The 20,050-nt window shown below is 36.6% G+C and overlaps 2 protein-coding genes across 7 annotated transcripts in view; one reads left to right on the top strand and one right to left on the bottom strand.

Moving 5' to 3' along the window:
• Nucleotides 1-17,567, top strand: part of NEK4 (NIMA related kinase 4) — a 19,034-nt gene extending 1,467 nt beyond the window's left edge. For 3 of the 6 annotated variants that reach the window (XM_026083968.1, XM_026083967.1, XM_026083965.1), the window contains exons 2-16: nucleotides 2,224-2,490; nucleotides 3,453-3,650; nucleotides 4,484-4,591; nucleotides 5,265-5,419; nucleotides 6,124-6,265; nucleotides 7,237-7,659; nucleotides 8,971-9,024; nucleotides 9,246-9,389; nucleotides 10,290-10,427; nucleotides 10,815-10,881; nucleotides 11,287-11,393; nucleotides 12,760-12,848; nucleotides 13,496-13,701; nucleotides 15,305-15,438; nucleotides 16,554-17,567. In XM_026083968.1, coding sequence (XP_025939753.1) covers nucleotides 2,224-2,490; nucleotides 3,453-3,650; nucleotides 4,484-4,591; nucleotides 5,265-5,419; nucleotides 6,124-6,265; nucleotides 7,237-7,659; nucleotides 8,971-9,024; nucleotides 9,246-9,389; nucleotides 10,290-10,427; nucleotides 10,815-10,881; nucleotides 11,287-11,393; nucleotides 12,760-12,848; nucleotides 13,496-13,701; nucleotides 15,305-15,438; nucleotides 16,554-16,646 — 2,325 coding nt within the window. In that variant the 3' untranslated portion in view covers nucleotides 16,647-17,567. The remainder of the gene's footprint in view (nucleotides 1-2,223; nucleotides 2,491-3,452; nucleotides 3,651-4,483; nucleotides 4,592-5,264; nucleotides 5,420-6,123; nucleotides 6,266-7,236; nucleotides 7,660-8,970; nucleotides 9,025-9,245; nucleotides 9,390-10,289; nucleotides 10,428-10,814; nucleotides 10,882-11,286; nucleotides 11,394-12,759; nucleotides 12,849-13,495; nucleotides 13,702-15,304; nucleotides 15,439-16,553) is intronic. The other 3 variants (XM_026083966.1, XM_026083969.1, XM_026083970.1) reach the window with 3 other exon arrangements.
• A 647-nt stretch (nucleotides 17,568-18,214) lies between these two features.
• SPCS1 (signal peptidase complex subunit 1) overlaps nucleotides 18,215-20,050 on the bottom strand; it is a 3,567-nt gene continuing 1,731 nt past the window's right edge. Inside the window, exons 2-4 of the mRNA XM_026084006.1 lie at nucleotides 19,281-19,340; nucleotides 18,847-18,933; nucleotides 18,215-18,409 (exon numbers count right to left, since the gene is read on the bottom strand). Of these exons, the coding sequence (XP_025939791.1) occupies nucleotides 18,287-18,409; nucleotides 18,847-18,933; nucleotides 19,281-19,340 (270 nt within the window). The 3' untranslated portion in view covers nucleotides 18,215-18,286. The remainder of the gene's footprint in view (nucleotides 18,410-18,846; nucleotides 18,934-19,280; nucleotides 19,341-20,050) is intronic.

Genomic DNA, 20,050 nt, shown 5'->3' with positions numbered 1-20,050 from the left:
ATACCTCTGAATAAAAGGCTCACCTGATTCCTGTTTTTTTCTTTTTTCTTCTTTTTTTCTTTTTTTGGTTTTGTTTTTTCCCTTTTTTTTTTTTTTTTTTGTGGGGGGGTCAGGTGGCTCCAACTGTTTAAAATGAGGAAAAAAAATGCACTTTGCACACAATTTCGTATCAAATATGGCAGAAAAGCATTAGGATAGATGCCATGGGAATGTGGTCAGCATAGCATGCTCATTAGAGCAAATATAATTGATACCAAGCTTAAAGTTATGCTACCTGCACGGTTTTGCATTTCAGTTATATGTAGTCTAAAGACAGATCCTGAAATAACGCTAAAAGCTGTCGGTTTGCATGCCTGGAGGTATGGTTGTAGTTGGCTTGTCATGTAGTACATAATGGCTACATTATGTTTGATCTCAACCGTAGGTGATGCTGTACGCAATTAATATTGTTGTATTCCTCTTTTGGAGCTGTGTATCACTGGTTATAAGAGCTGAGGAGCTTGTCTAATATACGGCAGATTTCTGAAACAAAAATTCATGCTCAAAATCATGAAGTACTGTTGACTTCTGCATACTTGGTTGCCTTGATGTATCGAGGCAGTCTTCCTGAAAACTAACTAAACATGCGGAACTTAAATTAATAGGGCCAGCCCAAGAATAGACAGCATAGACGGTTACAGAGGACACTGAAACTGAATGAGTAAATATTTTTTTTTTTTTAGATGTTTTGGTACCATAAGTTCCCAGATAAGAGTGGGGTCAGACATATACCATGACACGGGCTCTTCCACGAAAAGCTGATGCACTAGAAGTGATTACCACAAAGTTTACATCAGGAAGGGAACAAGATCATCCCTAAGTATTGATGCACAAGTATTGATTGTACACAGTACGATGAACATGTGCTAAGAATTTTTTTGTCTTGTCTTTGATTACATTTTTGATGAAAACTGGACTTCCGTAGGAATATATTTGCACTAGTATATTAGGCAGCGTAAATAACAGTTTTCATATGTAGCCTTTAAAAAAAAAATCACATTAACACAGAAGTAAGTAAATTTAGGGTTGGGCACAAGAACTTTTGGCTCTCGCGGTATGGTGAAGCAGCTGTGCTTCCCTGTATAATTCATTTCTCATCCAATAAGTTTAAACCTGCATATGTAGAAACTCATAAATGCAAGATATAGTTAGTACAGTTTTCTGATAATTTTAGGGCAGGTTTTAAGAAGTTAAAAAATCTAAATTACACCTGCTTTCAGGTTTTTGGGACAGTATTTTTTCAATGTGCTCCTAACTGTACCAGCCCTCCAACTACATCTCTATTTGCTCCATTTCTTTTTCTCATGGAAGCTTTTTTCTATTCTCTCATGCTTCTCAGTTTTCTAGACTTTTTGCACAAAGCAATTAAGATTAAGTCAGCTCATCCTTGGGGCTCCTCTACCAGGTGCAAGTTCTTTGAGAAAAGAATGACAGACCTAAAAAGCTCACCAGCATTATTTTGTGCATTCATAAATTGAGCACTTTGAGATATTTATTCTGAATATGAAAATGGGGAATTTGTAATCTAAGCCTTGAAACTGAGATGCTTAACAACTTTTTTCATCTTCAAATATATGATTGGTGTTCCTTACATGCAGTTGTGAGATGTTATTTCTTAAGTCTCTGTTTTTTTCTACAAAGAACATAAATTTCATTTCTGAAGACTGCTTTTCCTTAAACAAAATAAAATGAAAGGATCTAGTGAAGAATAGAGTAAGTCCAGCCAGATGACTTTTATCCTAAACGTTCATTGTCATTTTTCTGATGCGACTACATGCTTTTCTTAACATTATTATATATTTATTAGTATTATTGAAACAACTGTTTTTGAGAATAGCTGTGATGTACAAAACGGCATTTCACACTTAAGAGATGAATGATAGCCACCTATTTAAAATGAGGGAAAAAATTATAAATCTGAACATCAGTCAAAGCAAGCGAAACATCACAAAATTCCTGTGCAGAGCTTCATTCAGGTAGACTAATTGAATTTAGCCACACCTGTTAAATTTTTACAGCATAATGGTAAATGTAAAATATACCTGCTAGACCAATTGCAACCTCCATAAGGAATAATGTGTGCGTATTTCAAATACTGCATTTCCTTTAGAGCTTTGGAATTTCCTGGGGCTTCTGCATGCTAACTTGGATCTTTCCTGATATGTCTTGTAATTTCTTTTACAGTATGTCATCAAAAAGTTAAACCTTAAAAATGCTTCCAGCCGAGAGAGGAAAGCAGCAGAACAAGAGGCACAGTTGTTATCCCAGTTGAAACATCCAAATATAGTCACCTACAGAGAGTCCTGGCAGGGGGAAGACGGCCTGTTATATATTGTTATGGGCTTCTGCGAAGGAGGAGATCTGTATCATAAACTTAAAGAGCAGAAGGGCAAACTTCTGCCTGAGAATCAGGTAGTGGAATGGTTTGTCCAGATTGCCATGGCCTTGCAGGTAAAATAAAAGTACAACTTTGTATCTTTAAGATATAGACCTAGTTTGGCTCTCTTTCCGTATAAAAATACCACGATTAGTCTACAGATTTAAATTCCAGTTTGGCCTGGTTAGCATAGAATTACAATGTTTATTAGTGCATATAAAATATTCACAGGTCATTGCAGTCAAACTAACTTTCTCTTGTAGGTGAAAAACTGCTATTGTATATTCTGTCTACATTTCTTATCATGGTAGGTAGTGTTAACCTCCAGGGGGTTTGCAGCTCTAGCCTGAAATGCTTCTCCAGTTTGAAATTTAAGATTAAATTTACAAAATGCTTTAAAAAAAAAACCCACCAGCTTCTTTCAGAAGCAGTTTGTGGTTTTGTTGGTGTTTTCAATGATGAATTTAGACTACTAATTCATCATTTCTATTAAATTTTATCTCAGTTTGTTGGAGTTTAATAATTTGGAGCCTATCAAACTTTAAAAGCAATTGTTGTAGTAATAAAGACCAGATGTAAATATTAGCATTAGGAAATAAGGAAGTTGGACAGCAAATGCTATCTTAATGCTGACTGCTGTGGTCAGATACACAAAAGTCTACAGTGGTATCTTGTTTTTGCTTATTTTAAGTATAATCTTCTACCCTGTATTTAGACAAAACTAACATTGTGTTTTCCACCAAAATGTTATGCTAAAGACTGTGAAATGAATGGCAACAAATGGAGGGCAGCAGAAAGTAGGTTAAGGGCTGAGCCTTAACTTTACATTCCTCTTTTCTCCTGGTTTGCTGGAGATCAAGATCTCACACAGGGAGATTTCACAGAAATGCCATTCCTGTCTTCTCTAGTGATATATGTGGCTTTGTTGTGTTTGTATTTTCCCTCTTTGACTTGTGTAATGTAGTTTTACTTTTCAGTGGAGAAGAGCCAATTAGGAGTTGCTTAATGCTATTTATATATATATATTTTTTTTCAGTATTTACATGAAAAGCACATTCTGCACAGAGATCTTAAAACTCAAAATGTTTTTCTGACGCGAACAAATATTATCAAAGTGGGTGACCTTGGAATAGCCAGAGTATTGGAAAACCAGTGCGACATGGCCAGCACTCTCATAGGCACGCCATACTACATGAGCCCTGAACTCTTCTCTAACAAACCCTACAACTACAAGGTAGAGACTGTTGATACAAATATTATTTCTGCTTTGTTAAGCAGCTTATTACATTTGTCCAAGAGCGTTACCATCTTGTGTATTTTTTAAAAAAAGTTGTTATTGCTTTCAAATCTTTTTAATGTCCTCAGAGTCCAAACAAAAAGACAGAGATTTGTGGGGAACTGAATTTATGGAACTGAGTTTGCTGCAGTGGGTGAGAATTAGTAGCGTGTGATAAGTTATCGCAGCCAAAGTGTTCAGCAGGCTGCCTGTACTTATCCGGGCATGCCAATGTAAACAAAAATAACAGTCTGTTAGACAGCTACACTGTGGAAATTTATTATGCAACAGACAGGAAGCTTTATGTTCAAAAGCCCCTGTTATGCATAACAACAGCGACATTAAAAAACAAATAAATTTTCAGAAGAGAAGTGAGCAGTGTCACTGTGAGTTTAAAATAAAGTAAGGTAAACTTGCTTTTGTATACTTGTGCAGCTCTTGCTGCAGACCTCATGCACCCTGAACTTGGGTATCTACAATGAGCATGAGCTAAGGGGAAACTGCTCTAATGAAAAATAGAAAGATTGTCATTCTCCAGTTAGAGCCAATACAGTACTTAACTTGTTTTTTTTTTTTTTTTTCCTTTTTTTTTCTCAGAATAAACCTAGTGATATTTGGAAGACAATAGTTTAATCAAAGTTAAAAATAAAATAGACTGAAGCCAGACATTTACAATGGAATTTGGTCTTAGCTTACTGTCATTAATTGTTTCTCTGAAAGCAGGGGACTCTGAAGGTAAAACTTATGCAATTAATACAAAACTCCTAAAACTTTTTTTTCCTTTTTTCCAGTCTGATGTTTGGGCACTGGGCTGCTGCGTTTACGAAATGGCTACGCTGAAACATGCCTTTAATGCTAAAGACATGAACTCTTTGGTTTATCGAATTATTGAAGGAAGGGTAAAAACTTACCTAAAACACTTTTTATCTGGTTACAGTGGCTTTTTGAAGGTCTTGAATGTGTGGGGTTATTTTGTTTTTTTTTTGTTTTTTTTGTTGATGTGCATCGTCATACATGTTTTAAGACTGGTATTTCATGGTGGTACATGATGTAATATTAGACCCAGGAAGTCGTTCATTTTTAAATACTGGTAGAGTTTCTTGTTATCCTTCTGTGTAACTCGTATATCGGTGAATTTTCAAAGGGCTGAAATGACTTACTTTCCCCATCTACTTCTGGTTTAAATATTGTGCAAAGAATTATATCGCTGTTCATATGTATGCCATTTTCCTTTCAGGTAAGGCTAGCCTATTGAAGTGTATTACTTGCTTTGGCATATAATAAAGCTAACATGAATTTATATACAAGTCTTTTTATGACTCTTATGCCTATTCATAGAACATTAACTGCTGATATTAAGAAAAAGTTAAGAAAAGTTCTTATGCAAAATATTTGGAATTGCTATATTCTGTTTGATAGGTAGTTAAGCACTCTAGGTAACGTTCAGCATATGAAAAAACGAGACTATTTTTTATGCAAGTACCTAGCATAATATAATTGTTGTGCAGATCTAGCAGTAGCCCCTATTGACAAATATGTTAAACAATATCACACTTCACTTTCCTTTTACAGCTGCCCGCCATGCCAAAGGATTACAGCCCGCAGTTGGTAGAGATAATAAGAACTATGCTCAGTAAAAAGCCTGAGGAAAGACCTAGTGTGAAAAGCATACTAAGACAGCCATATATCAAGCAGCAAATCTCTTTGTTTCTGGAAGCCACGAAGGCGTAAGATATTTTCATTTCAGTGATCTTATGCAAAATATTTATGTTGTTATGATTTTTGTTTTAAAACTTTTTTTTTTATAGCAGGATAAAATTAGTTCTGTTATGTGCAATTGCGAAACGTATGAACATTTGAGTTTGTTTAGACTCTTTGAGAAATGTAATAGGAGGCATTTATAAGAGAATGGAAACTAGTTTTTTTGGCAAATGCAAACTATGAATGTGCAACAGCTTGGATTGCACAGCTTATTCAGAGAGAAAAAAGGAAGTTGCACCAGTACTTTCAAAGAAGTGATAGGAAATACACATCCTTTTTTATGGTTCTTTGATACCATTTATCACTTGAGAATTCCACAATCAAGTTCCTTTTGCTATTCACTGTTCTTTAATTTGTTAATGATAAATAATAGGTATTTTTCTTTGTCAGAGATGGTCAATTATTTTACTGCTTCCAGATAACACTGATCTTGCTGCTGTGTGGAACAGGTGTGCATTGCTGCTAGAGTCTGAATAGTGCTTTTAAGCTCCTTTTACAGAGTTGAAGATGAGTATGTTGTGCGCAGTCTGTTGGAAAAAGCCCAGTGTCTTCTATGCTCTATGTAAACTGTTTAGTGAAGTGGGTTTTTTTAATTGATGTAATCTGAAGAAGCATCTTAAGGTCTTGTTGCTGGAGACTGAATGACCAACTTTTACTATATTCCTTATAGGAAAACAGCCAAAAGTCATAAGAAAACATTGGATTCTAAACTTAAAGATCCTTGTTCTGTGGTCTCAGTTAAGAATGAATCTCATAACAGGAATGTTGCACACCAAAATCATTCCTTTGAGCAAGCCAGGAGGAATAAGGTGGTAAGATAGATATATATATAGATATAGATGTATTTTTTTTCTAAACAATGCATCTGCTTTTCCTAAAAAGATACTCAGTTTTATATGAAATGCCTTGAGCTTTTGTGAAAACATAGATCTGATTTCTAGCAATGTGTAAAAYTTATATTAATAGAGGATTTGTGTTTAGGTAGAGATGCAAGCAAGTAAACAGCTGTGGTTCAGTAAAACTAATGGCAGCTGCTTTGCTAAAATATGTTAACTAAACAGCTTTTTTTTTTTTTTTTTGTGGACCACTGTCACTCTATGTGAATTATTTTTATGTAACCTTACAGTTGAATTAGCACATAGAGCTTTTGTATGCAGCATGGTTATAACAAATGTTTCCACACTTCTCATGGAGTATTTGAGGTCTCTGTCCAAGCTGAATTTTTTGCTACTATTTGATGACAAGTAGCAATCATTTAAAATATACATATATATATAATTTTTTTTTTTGACTGGAAAAACAAACTATGATTCCAAATGAAAATTTGTTTATTGTTGGAGTTCTTTCCAGTGGTTAAAACAAATCTTTTAGAATGATTAATCTTGTACATACTTTTTAATTTCTGTAATATGAGTCCGCTATTGTGAGTTTAAGCTTTTAATGCTGAAGTACTGAATGTATGTGGTATCTTGAAAATCTGCTGGGACTTACTGGCTCCTCTCTTATGAAAAAGTCAAAAGAGTATGACTTTTCTTTTGTGGTCCTGGGGAAAAGTGGGTGTGCTACATATATATAAACCCATGCCTAGAATATGCCATCTGCAGATACAGTCTGCATCTCTTTAAAAGTATGGGTTGCAGCATTTCTGAAGCTCTTAAGCTGTAGGTGATCATAATTTCATTATAGTTTATGTACTCTGGTATATTAATGATGTTCCTGAGGTGCTTAGAATATTCTTTTATATGTGTATAATATCTGAAAGGTAATTCTTTTTTAATTCTAGAATGAAGAAGAATGCATCATCAAATATAAAGCCACCAAATTTTGTCCCTCAGAGAAGCCAGCTGTTGAGTTGGGAAGAAAACCAAGCAATAATGATTTGAACAGCCTGGGAGATTCCTTAGCTACAATTAGTAAAGTGGATATTGATATCTTACCATCTGAAAAGAGGACGTATGGAAGTGAGAAGTGTGGCAGTGAGCATGTTCCAGAGGATAATAAAGCAAAGTATTTAAATGTTCCAGGGGATTCTAAAACATACAGTAGATCACTAATTAAGGAAGATGGACTACAGCAAAAAACAAAGCAAGCTTTTAAAGCTGAAAGTGTTGAGTCTAAGCAGTCTGCTGTTGATGCTACAGATAATGATGCTGACACTTTGAAACTCCTGCAGCCTGTATCAAAAAACCAAAAGCAAACTGACCTGGTAATGCACTTGTGCTGTACTTTGATGTAGACTTACCTAATGGCCAGCTCTTAAAATGTACAGAGCTGCTGCACATAGTGGTTATCTATCAAAGTAGGATTGTGCTGATGTGATTATTGAGATGCTTAAATAGTTATGAGCCTAGGCTTCAAATCTGCGGAGGCAACGTGCTGCAGGAATTTTAGGGCTCGCATCTAGATGGTGAGAATGCTGTTCTTATAGGAAACAAAAGTTTTCTTTTTCATCTGAGAAGAGAGAGGGCAAGAACAGTTTTGGGACTTCTGGTCTATGTCCTAAATAGGCCTGGCTAATCTCTTGAGTTAGTCCTAGTATGGAGGGGGGACTAATAGGAATTGGAGTAGACAGCCAGTGAAATGGGGCTCCCACAGGCTTCTGTCCTGCATTCATGACTGTTTAGTATGTTCACTAAATGATTTGGATAGATAATTGACAAAAGCCGTAAGTCCATCATTTATGTGAAACCTAGTGTTGTTACTTAAAAGTGAATTTAACGTATTGGTCTCTGTGTGACAAGGTTAGATGAAATTCTGGTAGGAGGTGCTAAGTTTGCCAGGGAATAGAGGATAGATTAAGCAGCTTTTGGAATTGCTTCCTAATTTATTTTTTGTGCACTCTCTCTCACCTTCTCACTTCTTTGTAATCAGAAACTTAACGAAAATTTGAAGGAGCTAAAAACAGTGAAAGGGGAGGAGTGGAAGAGACTAAAGGCAGGCAGGAGATGGAGAGAGGCATAAAAGAAAGGAGAAAGGAATAGTAATATGGAAACGTGGAAGGTTTTACTTTCTCTCCTGGTTTCCCTTTTCTCAAAGGTAGTTTGCTTCCTATTGTTCTTTTAATTTCCAATTATTCTTTCACTCTTTGTGTTGGTAACTTGAAAAAAACAGTATTTCTAAAGAAATACTGCTTTCTGCCTAGGCGTCAGTAGTGCTCTCCTTTTGATAGTAACTGCCTCAGAAATACTGGCTAATTCTTTTTCCCCTGTGCCCTTGTTCTCAAGTGTTAGAAGAGTCTGCTGAGAGAACTAGGAAAAGATTTTATTCTTACCTCCTCTTAGTGTATCTCAGAAGTGTCAGTTATACATTTGACTCTTCCACTCACATCTTGTGCTTTGGATTTAAGGGTCTTATATCTGTTCTGGCTGCTCAGTGTCACTTCTGCACAGTCACATTCATGAAGCCAGTCTGCTTTAGGTGGTGATTCTCTTTTCATTGAGTTCTGGTCTACAATGAGATTTTCTTATGCACCTTAATATTTGGTTGTTTTCTGATGAGGAATCATTATCTATTGCAGAACCTGGATTCTACTGACAAGCTGCTGGAACCATTTGTTCCTGTTGTAATTCAAGTAAGTATTTTTTTATTTAAAGGTTTGGTAGCTTAAAAATGCTGGTAGAGCAGATCTTGTTCTCTAACTATCAAGTAAGAGTTTATTTTGGTTGTATTGTGATACATTAAGATAAATGTTGTCCAAATAGTAAAGTGGCCTGTGCTGATATTGTAAGAGGCATGTACGTTTAAATCTGGAAATGGCATGTCTACATTTTGAAAAATAATTTTACTTGTTAGGATGATGTCTGTCATGGAACTTCAGGAGACCCACAGGAAAAAAATACCTCTCACTTACACGCTCATAGCTCTGTCCACGAACCCTCTCTCTCACGGCAGCGACGGCAGAAGAAAAGGGAGTTGTCCAAAGTCTGTTTGGAGAAGGTGCAGATAATCAAAAATGAATTTGACTGTATGATTCTTTAAACAACATAATACTCTTCTATTTTTCTCCTCTTTCCTTTAAGGCTATTGCATTTTTTTTTTACTTTTTAAAAATGGGACGTATTTAAAAAAAAGTTTTATACTGTTCTCGTTTCATGTACATCTAAATAACTTCATTGATAAGAATATGCAGAACACTGAAAATGTCCTTTATGGGCAGCCTGTGTAAATCTTTGGAAGTGTCAGCAAAGCTCACAGGTCTGAGGTGGGTGTGCTAGATGGTCGTAATGAAACAGTGAAACGTTGTCTTTGATTATAGCATGGCAAAGGCAAAAGACATTCCCAGGGATTTCCATCGGGAATTCTCACTCTGTTTGTCCCTATACAAAACATACAGCACTTCCACTGACTGTGCAGATAAGGCTGCTCATAGCGAGCGGTAGGCGACTGGTACTTTAGAACAGACATATGTAATGGCTGTCCTGAGCTTATGAGCACAAACTCCAGGAAGAAAATCTTTTCCCTTTCACGTGCCCGTGAGCCAGGGCTCCGGACACTGCTGAGCAGAGGGACCTCTTTGGGGAAAGGCATCAGCTGTATAAGCAGAGAGAAGAGCGCGATTTGTTTGCAGTGTGATATCCTGCTGTTCTCTTGCATTTTGCTGTTTGAGGGTGGGGAACAGTTATTACAAAGTCACTGGCTGAAAAATAGTCTGGGAGGAGGAAGGATGAGGAGAAGGGAAGGGAGGCAGGGGTGAAGTGGGGAGATGTGAAGAAGGAACAGTAAGAGCCAAAAACTCTGCCATCTAGTTTTGCTCTGTAAGAATGATGACTTGTAGATTGTGGAGTACTTTAACTTTTAATGAAAGTAGATATAAATTCTGCTCACTTCTCTTTCAAGTTCAGAGCAGTTGCTCCTCGGCCTTTACCTTTTCCTTCTGATGCGAATGTAAAGACAACACAGAGCTGTGCAGAGCATGGTGCTGAAGTCTCTGAATCTGTAAATAGCACCAAAACCAGTCAAGTTGCCATTGCAAAGGTTAGTACTGAATGCTGTGTCAGCAGATTTGTCTCTTGTTGCTTCTGAGCAGTTTGTTCCCTAAGAATAAGCGCAGCGAGTAAAGAAACGTAGAGCAACTTTCTACCTAATGGAAGTCCTGTCCTGCATCTGATCAGTGCAGCATGAGAAGCTTCCTTGCTGAAACAGGCAGGTCAGAAGCTCCTTTTCTGCAATGTTTATCGGTTGTGTTGTTGACCAAGACCATTTTGTAGTAAATCATAGAGCATTTGTTAGCTAATTGGAAAATCTACTCTAGTAGCACTCTCTTGCGTGTTCAGTTAAAGAAGTTTTTTTGTTTTATAGGTGATCGATAACAAAAGTGATTGTGACAATTGCTAATTAATATCAAATTAACTTATTTTAAAGGAACGGCCCTTGTCAGCGAGAGAGCGTAGGAGGCTAAAACAGTCTCAGGAAGAGATGTTTCCCTCTGGTAATTTTTATGTTTGCATGTTAACATTCTATATATAGAGGCTGGTAATTTCTCTGTGAAGAAATTCTAACTCACTGTTTGTTCTTTATTCTTCACTAACTTTTTCAAAAAGATGCGCTAAGGGTCTAGTTCTGGTGTTAAATAAAAATTTCTGTTAACGTGTCCATATTTTTCTACTTCTTATTCAGTTGTATTCAGTTGTGTTTAGTGGTGACAACTTGTATTTGAAATGTTCGTGAAGCGCAGGATATGCACCTTTCAGATAGAAGCGTCAGTGTTTTCTGTTAGCAGAATACCTACCGCCTGTCTTCTGCCAGGTGATAGACTTCTTCTTGCATGAGCATGAAACTAATTCAAAATACATGCAGCTAAGTTATAAATATTGTAAAAATGTCATCCTTTCAGCGATTCCAGCAAGACGAACATCAAATAGTGCAGTAGTTGAAGCAAAATCACATGTGGAAAATCATATTAAAGTTGCTCAGTCCTCATCAGATCCCAGTATTTCTCAGGTAAACTGGGGTCATCTGTTTTTGAAATATTTAAATGCAGGCACAATTTGAGAAGAAAATGGTATTAAAAAAATCTATACATGGAGGAACCTCTCAGTCAATAAGAATGCACCGTTCTCTGCAGATACTGCTTTAGAAAACCTGGGCTGGAGTACGGATCTGTAATCCACCTTTTTGTTTGGCTAGATCAGTTTAAAATTCAGCGCTCACTGCCCATTTTCACTCCACTTGTCTGAGACGAAGGCTCACAGGGATTTCACAGAGAGAGCTAGTTGTTATAAACTCTCCAAATTGAAGGGTTTATTTGTTTGGTTGTGGGGGGGAAAAGTTTATCCTGAACTGCATTTTTGTAATAGGTGAATAGTCTGTTTTAAGATGCTGTTATCTACACACTACCTTTAGCTTTGGTACATCTAATCTTGCTTTGGTAGTGGTGTTTGAAAATTATTTTTTAAGCTGCAGTCCTGTTAAGTGCATACATTTATGTGCTGACAATAAGGAATAGGTGCTAGATGAAAATGAATAGTTTCTGTTAGTATTATCTTCCTTGTCTAATTTAAAAAGTCCTTTCTAAGATCACGAACATAGGGGTGAAATCTGATGCAACATCGGGGAACATTATTAACAACAGATGCAAAAAAATAACAGCGAAGAAATTTTAGTCTAAAATTTCAAAGCATAGGCTCCATTTTCCTCAGCTCAGCGCTTGCATGAAAAGTGTTTTGCATGTTTTACCTACATGTGTATGCTTATAACTGATAAAATCTAAAAACAAAAACCTCATCTGCATTCATAAACTGAGGTTACATCAGTTTAGTATGCACTAATTATATGTGCATGTGCTAGTGATATTTTTGCATATTGTGCTATGCACGGAACACAAAACTGTAGAGACCCAGGTAAAGGCTTGGTTAAAGGCTCTTTGTATATTTTAGGGCATATGGGGAAGTTACTGAATCAATAAAATAATATTTAAATACAGTTTTAAAATATGTGTATGTGTATAAAGACTGATAGATGGGCTAAGGATAGTGGCTTTATAATATAGTTGGTTATATTTGTCAATTCTTACCTAATTTAATTGTTTTTGATAGAGGCATTTGGCAAAGCATTTTTTGTGGTTAAAACTGCATGACTGAGATGTAAAACTAGCTAAATAAGCATTTCATGAAAGTATGTTCATGATGTGGTGTATATTAGCTTGTAGTTAAAACCAGAAGTTATACATTTGAAGTATTATCAAGCTAAGTCGGTAAAAGTATGCTTGATGAAAGGTATTTTTCTGTATAAGAAAAGTAATTTATGCCATACAGATAACAGACAAAAATCCTAACTCTCAAAAGTAATTTATTCCCTCCTCACTTAGAAAAAAAAAGGAATCCATTGCCTGTCTGATGACGAGTTAAGCTCTTCCACAAGCTCTACAGAGAAGTCTGATGGAGATTCCAAGGAGAAGTAAGTGTTTTGTTTAATACCATGCAGGAGTTTTTATCTGCTGTATTGGATCTTGACTTGGAGTGGAAAAATATTTGCAGAAATTGCTTTCATGTCTGATCTTTACATAGTGAGTGATGTTATGAAGAAGCACATGTTACATAAAGAAAACAAACTCCATTTGTTCTTCTGTGAACTTTCCATGCTGAACTTCCTGGTGCATTGGTTGTGTGCCTCTGGTTTTTGGCAAGTGAAACTTTCCAGGAAATCAGTCTTCCAGCATCAGAAGATATGTACTGTCAGGATGCGTTAAACAGCACACGTTGCATAGATGCCAAATGTTTCTTTCTCACTGTGATTGAGGCTGAAGTATTTATTTTGGATTTTGTCAATGTGAGCAACTTCTCAAAAAATATTCTCTGTTGCATTACCATGGGCGCAGCCACGCAGGTAGTGGTAGCTGATAGGGTTGGGAATTGTTGCTAGATGCATCTCTGAACCTTTATTAGATGAAATACTACCAATGTTTCTATTGATAAAACTGCATAACAAAAAGTAACATGAAATACTTAGCAGGACCTCACCAAATTTATTGGAAGTCCTCTGAATGCAAGGTGGAAGTTGCATCATGAGTGGTGACTGAATTGCATCTTTTTCTCCTCTACTAGAAAAAGCAGTATGAATGAAATGAATGATTTGGTGGAGCTAATGACTTGGACACTGAAAATGGACTCTAAGGAGAATTCTGAATGCTGTGTAACCTCACCTCCAGCCTCAGAGTTTAAACTTCATAGAAAATACAGAGACACTTTGATTTTGCATGGAAAATCATCCGATGAATTAGAGGAATTCAAATTTGAAGAGTTTCCTTCAGGTCTGTTGCTCTGATATTTCTTTTAAATGAGTGGTTGTCAGTTGCTGCTTACCAAAGAAAACCTGCTAGTGGACAACAGAAGGCAATCCGCTCTCATTTCTTAAATCTCAAAAATACTCCTAGAAGTAATTAGCTTTCTGAACAACTTTCTTTGTGTACAGAACTGCTCTAGTTGTGATTTGCTTGCCAGTGAAAGGAGTGTGTGATCTATGCAGTTGTTAATGAAGAGAGCAAGCTGGTCTGCAATATGGTCTTTCACCATGTGATTTGTACTTAGAAGCTCCAAAATGAACAGTTCAAAGGAGATGAGTATTTTAAAGTAAGATTTTTAAGGCATCCAAATGATTTGATAGCTGTGAAGCTTTGTGAATTGTGGTTAAAGCTGAAATTGAACTTGAGGCACAAGCCAGCATTTAAACACACTGGAGATTTATGTGAGTATAGAAGTCCATTCTCACTGCAGATCTTACGGAAGTTGATTTTTCCCACAGCAAGAATCGAATCGCTTTCCAAAACCAGACCTTAAATATGTGTTTATATTCCAAAAAGCAACAAAAAATATAGCTGCTATGACTGCATTTACTGTGCAAACCAGAAGATAAGTGGAAAAGCTGAAAGTAAGTTTTTTGAAGTCTGAGATCTTTTTTTGCTCATGTGTTTTAAGCATCAAGGATTCTGCTTGTAGCCACTCTGGTGATCAGCAAAACAATGAGAGCGCGCTACTCTGACGTTGGTTCTGCATAGCTAGACGTAAAATACAGTGAAAGATTTTGTCGCTAATGTGCACAGATGTGACAATGTTAAAGCTGCAAACTTGAGTGGTAGGGTTTTCTTCTGTCAGTTTTTCTCATTGTAAGTATTCTTTATATTATGTATAAATAGTAAGATCTTCCAGCTATTTACTGCCATTGGGGTTGATGGGACGGGGCTACTGCATTTCTAAGCTGAAGCTTAATTAGATCAGATATTTTATTTTCACAAGGTAATCCAGCCTGTGAAAGGAGAAACTATTAACTGTTGGTGACTTCATTAATTTAAAAAAAAAAAAAAAAAAGCACTAGTGTTCTCAGTTCAATTCCTAGTGGGGGCCTTCCCTTATAAAATGACCATCTTTGTTGGCGGTTTCAGCTGAGAAACAAGAGATTTAAAGGTTGTTGAGAGAAACGGGCAGATGGCAGAACTGATGCCATTCACGTTTGTACTGATTAAACTTTTTATGTTTGCTGTGTGAAAGACTGAATCATTTTAAAAATATCTGTGTGGTATTCTCCTATGATTAGGCAGAATTATCCAAATACCATTATTTGAATAAAAACTAATTTAGTGTACAGGAACCAGCTGAAAACAGAGGCCTAGTTGTGCAAATTGTCTCTGCATCGACTTTGTACTGTACAATGTCTTAGGAGTTAGCGTCTGTGTAGTTCTGATTGACCATGATTGTTGATTATTCTAGCTAGTCAGTTCAGCTAGACATTGTTGTTCCATACAAACCATCTTCATGAAGTCTTTCATGATACTTAAAATGTTGTCCCATATTCTTCCAGGCGTGGACTGTGAAAGTTGATTATATCGAATGTAATTATTACGACTTTTTTTTAAATAGGTGTGCTATCAGGTCCTGAAAAGATCAGGAGGATGGTTGAAATCCTAAGATCTGATGTGGTGCAAGGATTGGGAGTGAAACTTCTTGAGAAAGTGTACAACATCATGGAAGAAGATGATGAAGTGAAGAGAGAGGTGAATGTCTCACAGATTAAAGTTGTTTAATTTCTTATAAACCCAGATAAATGAGCAGTCCTTGCTTTTTTTCCTTTTTAGATATTGATACAGTGATGCAAACCTGGACCCCCAAAAGCTTTAGTGTTTATACAGTCATTGGCAGGCCAAGGGCCTAAGTATATTGTCATTTTCTGTCTGCAGCTGTAGAAAGACTCAAATAAAAAAAAAAATTTAACAGACACCTCAAAAAGAAAAAAAAAATGTATTTTTTTAAATTCGAATGTAAAAGGTACCTCATGAGAAACACATAGAAGCTGTTAACAAAATGACAGGCTGGGGAACAAAGACTAATGACAACAACAGTAAAGGCTGTTATTACCAATTACTAATGCCTAGATTATCTTTCACTGCTAGCCTTGCCATAGAAAAGTCTGTAACAGTACCCAAATAAACAAAAAGGATGGCTAGTGAGCAGAATGAATCCAAGTCTCCTAGCATTTATACAGCTTTCCCCTAAAAGATGGCAGTCATGAAATACAGAAGCTTTCTCAGATGCTTTCTTGCCTGCTGCCCAGTAAAAAGTCTTTACAAAGTTGATTCTGAATGTAGACTAGGTTCAACTATAAATTCTGCAGGAACCAAAGGAACTTTAGAATTATATCATAGTCCTTAGTTTGTGAAGAAGCAAGGAATTTGAGTACTTTTATGCTGTTGTTTCTCCAGTAATCATTTCCCTTTGGACTGTAATTTTTGTCTTGACATTACTTGCATAGTTTTCCTTATGTCCAAAGTGAAAAACAGTTTAATATTCATTCTTAATATACATGAGTGAGCAATAACTACAGCTCATCTGACTCAAAAACCGGTTACAAATAAAATACTGCATGGCTAAGTATAACCAGTAAAGATTTGACTTGTATTTACAATTGTCAGGTGGGATTTGGAACATCCTTTGCCCTCAGACAACAAAGAGTGTCTTTTCCATTTATCTCTTGTCATGTCTGTGTGATCAAACTTCACCTGATGTTTCCAGCTGAGTGCTTTGCTGTTCTTTTGTTAATATTTGGGTAGTTTCTGTTTGTTTTTATTTTTTTAATGCAAGGTGTTTTTTTTTTTTCTTGTATTCTAAATAGCTGCAGTTGCGGGAACATATGGGAGAGAAGTATGCAAGTTACAGTGCGAAGGCAYGCCACTTGAAATTTCTTGAAGAAAATGTGAAGTTCTGACCAGATTAAAACTTTTCCCTTAGAGAGAAGAACACAGTTTTTATAGCTTGCTTGATAGACTGGACCAGCATATGAAGCATGTTTATCCTTTGACTTTCTTTGCTGGAGTAAAAGGAGTAAGCTTGGAAAAAACATTACAGCATTAGTTGTAATAATATTTTCCATGTTAAAATGTGAACCAGGCTGTCACTTTCTTGGAAGAGGAACTTCTGAGATGTTTAGTTCTTATTCTCTTAATGCAACTTTAGAAGAGTTTATTTTACAGATGCGAAGATGGATGGATACCAAGTTTTGTATAGAAAGTTGTGTCAAAAAAATGTTTTGGTTTGAATTAGTCATAGATAAAGCATTTTGGTATGGTGATATACTAAATACAGTAACAGAAATCTATGCCAAGGTTATAGGGTGCTAGGGTATAAGCTATTACACCAACTATGAAGTTTTAGCAAGAAGAAACAATTCCTGGGTTTTGCACACCAAAAACCCCTGCAGATTCTGTAAATTGCTAATTTAAAATGCTAAAGGGGGTTGCTGTATTGCTTTCAAGCACAGTGACTTTGGCCTTAGCTTTTGTGTTTTATTGCTAAGGCAATCACAAAGGTGGTGAAAAGCACTTAATAACAAGCCTGAATATGTTTGAAAGGAGCAGCCATGGTTACCATCCTCCTGGCTGGAGAATATCCCTTCCCCTTACAAGTACTAATTCCTTTTAGGAATGAAAGTGTCCAAGATCAGGGCCATTTAGTCAAATAAGTTTGTCTTAGCTTTTCCCTTGCCATGCACATTTGTTAGATTGTGTTACTACATGCACCCAGGTTTTGTCATGTAACATCATTATTGAGAAAGCACGTGAGTTCTTTTTAAAGGATAATTAAGTCATCAAGGGAATTGAATTTGTAAAATAAATTTTTAAAACCACAACCTGTCTCTTTCCCTGCCTTTACAAAAAGAGATTTAGCTTAAATATCAGAACTTGTAGCCCCTATCGGAGGAGATTAAAGTGACAGGCAGTGCTCAAAAGGTGCAACAATTGCTGCCTTTTACATGCTAAATGCTCAAGTTACAGGGCTTCAAGAGCTACAGCTACTGCATTATGCAGAGTCAAGATGTTATTTTCTCTGCACAGGTGAGTTTATTTTTAGGCATCTCCTATCCTAGGACAGTTTCCAATTCTTAACATTTTTCAAAACCATGGATTTGGGGGCAAAGGGGGAAAAATAGGGGGGAAATTGTGCTGTTTTACCAGACTTGTGACAAACTGCCACTGCTGATACTTCTAATGAGTTAGTTTAATACAAGTCTAGCTGTATATAATAATGTTTTAGGCTATGGCAATAACTTTAATTATACTTGATTTAATGCTTTCTAGGCCAGTGTTCCTTTTTAGTAAAATACTGGAGTGAGATGTGACCTCGAGTAGCCTTCCAACACCCCCCCACCTACCTTCCCAGTGACTTCATTAAAACACCAGCCACATTTATAGAGCCTTCATGCTTTCTGCAGATCTTGGTGTACTCATAAATCAGTAAGAAAACAAAAACAAAAAAAACACTAAGCCAAAAAGTATCTCCCAGCTGAAAGGTATTAAAAATTTAATAAAGCTAAATGCTACAATGTAACATCATGAAAAAACATATTCTTTAGCTTTTAGTATGTCTCTTTGGCTTTCTGTCTGCTGGCTTCTTATCTTCTGTTCCCAATTCTTGGACAGGTAGCCACTTCAGAGGATTGCGGCGGTACATAGGCCAAGGAGGGAGCGTTAGCTGAGAGAAAGGAAAGGAAGTTGAAACATGTAAATCAAGACTCTAGATAAGTGTTTTGTACAGCTACTACTCCACAGAAAGCCGCATTGTCCTTTCTCATCAAGGCTATCAGTTTGACTTAAAATGAACATTTAACTGAAGTGGACAAACAATTCAGTGTTCGGTAGTAGTATTAGACTGCAGTATTATCTAAAATGTGACTAGTATTTGAGAACAGGTAAGTATTCGCTTGTACAGAGTACACCATGCTGAGCGAAGCAAATACAGGACTATAGGACCAATGTGTTCTACAGGTCACAACACAACTGTAAGTACGTATTAACAATCTGAATTACAGGGCAGACATTTGTCTCTGCTAGTAGCTCCTTAATTTAGCTAGCATTTCAGATTAAATAGTGCATGTATTTTCTGGGTTTAAAACAAACAAAGACACTTACCAGACATGATAAGGCAAAACCAGCCATCACTATATAGACTGTCCATCCAAACTGCTCAGTGATGTATCCATAGATGAAACCAATGACCTTTCAAAAACAAAAAAAACCCTTTAAACATACAAAAAAAAATTCCATGGTGTGCTACGATTAAGTTACTTGGGGTGGGAAGGGGAGTGGGGGAGGGCAAAGAGTTAAGAAGAAAAGCTAGGTTTTTTAAAAGCCAGATTTCACATGTCTTTCTAACACTGTTTTCAGAATTGTAGGCCAACAATGAAGTTAAAATACAGAAAGAAGCAAAGTCTTTAGTCCGTGACAGCCCCTCTGATTTTGTCTAAAGCTTTAAGTGATCCAGTTAAGCCAAACTATCCAAAACAATCTCATAAGATCAAACCAGATTTTTTTTTTGTCATCATCTGTAGTTTTAGTATACTTACTGCAGAGACGAGAATGATTCCTTGAAAAATCTGTTCTGCTAACTTTTGGCCCTTGTAGTCCTGTGGAAAGAGATTTGTTGGTCAAAAAGTTTAAGTGCCCAAATAACTTATTCATCCCTTTTTGAACACGTATAATCTAGTATCCAGAGTCCCATAGCTATATAACAATACTTTTTTTTTTATCATCCTGTTAATGGATGATACACAATGACTTCCTCTTTCTTGGGAGGAGTCATTACACACTTAAAGTAGCAAACATTGAGTCCCTTACTATATGTACTGAATTGTATTCCAAGATTACAGAGATGATTCCTAGATTACTTGTGATTGCCCCAGTTGTACTTGTGGTCTGTGACAAAACTTATACCAGAACTCCTGTTCCCTGACCACACACCGTACCCTGAAGGTAAAGCCTGCTTAGCAAATTACCTAAGCACCTGGGCACTTGCTCTAGAGCTCACTGGAGCTAGCAGACACAAAGCCCAGTTTGACTAGTAGCACAAGAGAAGCTACGTGACAATTATAATGCTGCGTTTCGGCGGAAAACAAGTTCTTCACCATCAATTCCAGTTAATGCAAGGGATGGATTAGGCTATGGCAGAAACAAAAACAAAACAAAAAACAGAGTACGTGTACGAGAGTATATGCACGCCGTCTATATTGAGAAGGATTTAGAAAGCGTGGCTCGTTTGTCCTTGGCCTCTGGCTGTACCTAGCACAGTCAGAACATACACGGGGCCCCCTGTGCGCAGCAGCATCCAGTACTTCGC

This window comes from Apteryx rowi, unplaced genomic scaffold, assembly GCF_003343035.1.
Source record: "Apteryx rowi isolate R43461 unplaced genomic scaffold, aptRow1 scaffold_621, whole genome shotgun sequence".
Classification (NCBI taxonomy): Eukaryota; Metazoa; Chordata; class Aves; order Apterygiformes; family Apterygidae; genus Apteryx; species Apteryx rowi.
Note: the sequence above shows the minus strand (reverse complement) of the source record. Positions and strands in the feature narration are given on the sequence as shown.